The sequence below is a fragment of the Delphinapterus leucas genome, chromosome 3 (assembly GCF_059928025.1).
Source record: "Delphinapterus leucas isolate spDelLeu-1000000601 "Yukka" chromosome 3, BTC_Dleu_Yukka2, whole genome shotgun sequence".
NCBI lineage: Eukaryota > Metazoa > Chordata > Mammalia > Artiodactyla > Monodontidae > Delphinapterus > Delphinapterus leucas.
In genome coordinates this window covers 92,257,096-92,263,095 of record NC_143131.1, presented here as the reverse complement: position 1 = coordinate 92,263,095, position 6,000 = coordinate 92,257,096, and the positions used below count along the sequence as shown (strand labels likewise).

At 34.6% G+C, this 6,000-nt stretch overlaps 1 protein-coding gene across 1 annotated transcript in view; it reads right to left on the bottom strand.

Moving 5' to 3' along the window:
• Positions 1–595: 595 nt before the first annotated feature.
• The window catches only part of WDR36 (WD repeat domain 36), a 37,596-nt gene continuing 32,191 nt past the window's right edge, over positions 596–6,000 (bottom strand). The window contains exons 20-23 of the mRNA XM_022591441.2: positions 3,998–4,117; positions 3,729–3,810; positions 2,060–2,247; positions 596–938 (exon numbers count right to left, since the gene is read on the bottom strand). Coding sequence (XP_022447149.2) covers positions 789–938; positions 2,060–2,247; positions 3,729–3,810; positions 3,998–4,117 — 540 coding nt within the window. The 3' untranslated portion in view covers positions 596–788. The remainder of the gene's footprint in view (positions 939–2,059; positions 2,248–3,728; positions 3,811–3,997; positions 4,118–6,000) is intronic.

Here is a 6,000-nt window from a genome sequence, read left to right as displayed (position 1 = left end):
GGTTATGACAGAAAAGTACAGTCAGCAGTTTCTTCCCAAATAAAAAGGTCATCAGTGGGGAAGAAAAACCTTTGAAGGATATCTTCAATGGAATTCGGAATTTCCCTCGCCTATCCTAGGTATGTGTTCAACTGCCTCCTATAGCAAGTTGCCTTGTGAAAGTGCCTCTCATATAAAAGAATAAAAGAATAAGTTCCTTTAGAAAGGCTACAATGTAGAGAAGACTAACTAGGCCAGTGTTAGAAAATCTGGATCTGTTTCTGAGATCCTGAGCAGACCTCAGCAGTTTCCTCTTCTGCAATGCAAGAGGGCTGCACTGTCTGACACACCTTCCGGCTCTAACTATGTTTTCATCAAAGGCCACCAAGGAAGGAACATGCCTTTTTACCTTATAACATGAAGGCATTTTCATAACTGTTTTATGTATTGGTTTTATCTTCAGTTTAGTTCAGCAATATTCTACATTAAACACCCAGCGTACCTCATATGTTACAAATATTCAAAAAACACGAGCTTGGTGATGACAATTCAAAAGAAATCATATCCAAGTAACTGATGTGAAGAGACTCAGAAAATAAATCATTTGAGAATACTCTTTATGTCTTTAAAACAGAAAATAGGTATACTTTTATTTCAAGAAAGTATTCAGCATTTAAAGTGGAGAATGACAGACTAGTTGGTAGTGCTGGCATTTATTTTCTTTTCACATTGACACTTGGAAAACAAGGTTGTAAGTTAAACTCAATCTCTTTAATATAAAGTCTTTATTTAGTCACCTAAGTTTATTTTTACAACAAAGCACTTTTAATGTAGTTTAAAACACACATGCTTTGATTGAAGAGTGATTGTAAATGGATCCAGTTTTCTTCCAACTGTGATGACAACTTAGTCATTTCCTCTAGAAGTACTGGCTCTGAAGGAAGCATTTTAAGGTGTAACTGAAAAGAAAAACGATAGTTGAACATTTAATTTAAGAAAATTAAAATTTTGTTTATTCTGGATTTAACTGTTTTACCAAGGAAGCTCAGAAGGTACTATTCTTAATTTTTTTTCTTAAATGCTGGTTTATTACCATCTCCCATCTCCCTCTCCTCTATTATGAGTTCCTTTATGGTACTGTCACTCTTTTAATAGAATTCAAGTGGTCATCACTCTCCTCCACATAAGGACAGTCCTGATACAGATCCAGAAACAAGGTCCCAGTTCTAACACTAAATCTGTATTTCTGTGCTTCTTTTAAGTTTCTCCTTTCATAGTAACCCATTGTTAATGAATGACCTATGGGCCCTTTGCTTTATTTTCTAAAGATTTAAGTAAACATATTCAGGAAGGTAAATTTGGGAAAGAATATAGAAACAATTTATGGCATTTCTATTTTTAATTCTACATACTACTTTTCAAATAATTTAAAATAATTGGATCAAGTGAAAAGTTGTTTTAGATATTTATGGGATAAATGAAGAATCATATCTGCTATTACTGAAAATCAGCATCATCTACCTCCTTCAATACATTATACTACTGAGATAAACATGAGTTCTCTATTATATTAGTCATAAAAGCAACTGTCACTGTCAAATCATTTGAAACTCCTTCAACCAGGACAGAAGTAAATATTTTGATTTCAACAGTAGAAAAAACAAAAAATAAACATAAAACCTGACTCTCTTCATGATCATTAAAAAAAGTCTGCCAAAATGTAACTACATTAAAAAGTTAAGTTTAGTATACTGATCAAATGGATGACACATAAAAGTCAGGAGGTTGAGTCAAAATTGTGTTAAAAAACAAAAGCCAACAAAAAACAATTACAAGCTGCTGCACTATCCAGCCATCCAGTATGGTAGTCACTAGGCACAGGAAGCTATTTAAATTAACTAAATTTCTATAAAGTGAAAAATTCAGTTTCTCAGTCACATTAGCCACAATTCAAGTGCTCAGTAGCCACACACGGTAAGTGTGGATATGGAACATTTCCATCTTTGCAGCAAGTTCTATCAGACAGCACTACTCTAGAGGAGGGCAAGCTGCGAAGTACTTTTTTATATATTAGACTTACCTTTAAAAACAACGCAAGGTATGCCTGGGCTAACTCAAAGTCACGCTTTTTGTCCAACATCATCCTGATCATTTTCAAGAAGCTCTTCATAACTTCTACAGAACCACCACAATCAGGAGACAAACTTCGCAGCTCTGTTTCAATTCCTGACGGGCCTAATTCTTTCAGAAGGTTAAGAGCAGCTTCATCTACATTAAGTTTTAATAAGAATCCAGTTATTATCTACAGTCATTTCTTTTAGGAAACTAGTTTACATTTCAAACCCGACATATACTTAAATTGCACAAGAAATTACTTCTATGGCTTTTTTTTTTTTTTTTTTTTTGCGGTACGCGGGCCTCTCACTGTTGTGGCCTCTCCCGTTGCGGAGCACAGGCTCCGGACGCGCAGGCTCAGCGGCCATGGCTCACGGGCCCAGCCGCTCTGAGGCACGTGGGATCCTCCCGGACCGGGGCACGAACCCGTGTCCCCTGCATCGGCAGGTGGACTCTCAACCACTGCGCCACCAGGGAAGCCCTATGGCTTAATTTTTGTTTTGCATTTTCAGTAAGCTTTTTTCCTATTAAGGCTGTTAAAATCTAATTAATACCTAGCAACAGACATTTTAATATGCTCATAAATCAGTCAAACAAATCCAAATGTAAGAAGGCTACAGAGGTATACGCCAAGTTATTAATAGTATTTGCCACTGGGAACAAGATGAGGTGAGGGAATTTATTTTTCTTTCTTTCTGTCGTTATAAAAATTATAAAAATACCACGTGATTATTAAGAAACATTAACACTACAGAAATATATGTGGGGAAAGACTCCACCCTAATCTTACTCACCCCAAATCTACTTCTTTTCCCTAGAAGTAAGCACTCTTGTTTCATATGCATCCTACGAAAACATATTCTATACACTTACAAATTTTATACGAGGTATTTGATATTACAATGGCAATGACTATGCTTTTAGCTTTCTGAAAAGGAAGAACACCAATGACAAAAGTCTAATACGTTTTATTTTCTGTTCTTCAGTATATATTAAATAGTAGTGCTTTTTTTCTTTGTTCCCCCATAAATATAACAAGTTACTCCCTGTTTAATCCTGCTATTCTTTAGCCATCAGTACCATTCTTTGACTTTTGCCAGTGTGCACTCGAGTGACAGTGGTATGAAAACAAAGCATTTGGATCAGAAAACAAGAGTATAAGTCAAACAGGAGAATGTGATTTTTGTTAATTGTTTACAGCTCTTACTATCATTATTAGCTACAGTCTGTAGCTTTCAAAGTTTAAATCTATTAAAACACTCAATAAATTTTAAAATTACCTTTTTATGTGATAATTTGGTAATATCTGAAATTATTTAAGACAAAAGTCTCTGCTGTATTGCAAACTATATTGCAAACTGTATTTGTAAGTAAAAACAAAAGCAAAAAAAAATCCAATTTTCCATAAAGAATGAAAGGTTCTCAAAAGATTATTATAATCTCAATATCATCTGAGTTTAGTGTCACTCATTTAATATAACACAAAGCTAAAACTACTTAAGATTAAAACCAAAATTTCAGTCCTTCTGGTCTTTACTTTCAGCTACTGAGAAATCTAATATTTCACTCAATTCTCTTCATATAAAGTAAAATAAACTGAAATACTTGGTAAAATATTTTATAATTTAACTTACATTTATTATTTACCAGTCCTTCCTCAAGTTTCAAGCAGAAATCTGATTTTTGAGCCAAAATTCCAAGATTTACCACTTTAGACTTAAACAGAAACAAATACACATTATTCAAAAACCATAAATGTAACAAAAAATTTATAGTTTATAATTAAAAGCTATCAGTAATTTACTCTATATCTGTAAAACTGGGTCTTGGTTAAAACTACAAATGTAAAACACAAAATACGCACCCCATATACTTAGAATGTTCCCTCCAATTTGCTTCTTACCTGTTGAGGATCACTATTTTGTTCAGGTGCAGCATATCTGGGTACAAGGCCAGGAACTGTTGGAATAAAAAATGGTGCTGATTTGGGTACTTTCGGTGGTTCCTTTGGTTTATTCTTTTTCTAATTAAGAGAAAATGAGAAAAGGAAAAAAGACTAGTAAGTAATTAAGTATTTAATTCCCACTTAATTTTTAAAAAGTCCAAAAAGTAAAGAAAGGGATGAAACTTTTTCAGACTAGTTTGCTAAAATAAAATCCCAACCAACCAAAACCACAGATATCCTTAAACTGGGATTCCCAGTGCAACCGTCCAGTATTCTTGCTGATAAGGCAGAAGGAAAATGACAGAGTTCAGGAGAAGCTCTAAGGCAAAAACAGCCCATTTTCCTGAAACATGAATATTTACGTAAAGAAGTAACAAGTAATTTTGAACTTCCTTTTTACTGAAATACAACCTTTTCTGCAAAATGGGCTAGAAAGCAAAATTTACATAAATGCTCTACAGTTTTTCAAATATGTTTTTTCCAAAAGAAATTTGGAGCCAGAGTTAGACTCCACCATTAGAAGTAATTTGGTGAAATTTTTCTGTGAAGCATGGCCCTCATTCTTCTATTTTGTTGGAATTTTTGTTTTTCCTTAGTACTTTGTGCTTTTAAAAAGAGAATCCTGTTGCTCATTTATAAAATATTTCAAGTGTTAGCAAAATTCTATCATGAAAACCTCCCTTGGAATTCCCACTGACAGAATTCAGTTTTGGTGACTACATTGTTACAGATCACTCTCTCAGGAGCATATGGTAAACTGCCTAATAAAGGAGTCGCACAGTTTTACCTTACACTATTCCTCTTCCATTCTTTAGGAACCCTGGGGAGTTGCTTTTTGAAAGAAAGCCAGGGGTACTTGTGGCCTCCTGGAGGCACAGCATAAAAGAAAGTTGTTACATGAAAGCCAGACAAAGCACTGCCACTAGCAATGAAAGCACAGCCCTTCTTTGTGATGGTAGAAAGTATAGTAAAAGTCACAGTTACTCTTCTAACTCATGGTTCTTGAGTTAGAAGGCAGACGGTCACTGAGTTGTAAATAAAAACAAAGGGCTTTGGAGAAGTTCCACAGGGCTCTGGAAATCACCTAATTTCATAAAGAAAACCTAAAGCAGAAAAGTTACCCAAAGGACAAAAATAAAAATTCTAACCTCTTTCATTCAGAAGGAAATAAAAATATTGGAGGTGTTAGCATATTTCTCTCATAAAGAGCATTCACTCAGGTTTCTGGATGTTTTTATGCAGAACAAACTAGATCTGAGCAGCAGATATTTTGTCCCTTTACGGCTGACAAGCTAGACAACATAATGGAGAGATTTCATTAACTATGTGCCTGGACAGCACACCTTTATGCTGATGCCCAATCTTTCAAAAAGTGAGCGAAAGAAGCACTTTTAAATTCTGTGCGTCAAATTAACATGTGAAAACCTCTCTTTTCTTACCCAAGACACACACAACTTTTCTTATGCTAAGTTATTAGTTACAAAAATACTTGCTGCACCTTGTCATAGTTATGTCAGTGTTCCTTACACTTTTTTTAATGCCAGCCCTTAATGTGACTTAGTACACACATAACCTCTGGTGACTGTATGCATTTCATAAAACAATACTTACCCTAATTATCAAAGGATAGTCTCTGAAATTTTCTACTCTAGTCTATACCTTTCAATTGCTTTTGCTACTCACAAATAGGGGTCATGAAACATGCTTTTAAAAAATTAATTTATGCCATAATTGTCCATTTTTAATGTAAAATTGTAAACTCAAGGACAAAGGGCCTAAGTTTTTTTCCACTGCTGTCTCAGGACACTACCCCATACCTAGTTCATATTAAATTATGTGCCTGAACCCAACAGCAAATCTTCTTATAGCTGACAGAGCAGGGTGTGGTATGATAAAGGGTGACTGAAGCTTACTTTTAAAAAGACCAGTGAAAGTATTCTAATCCCCAAAATGTCTAGGAA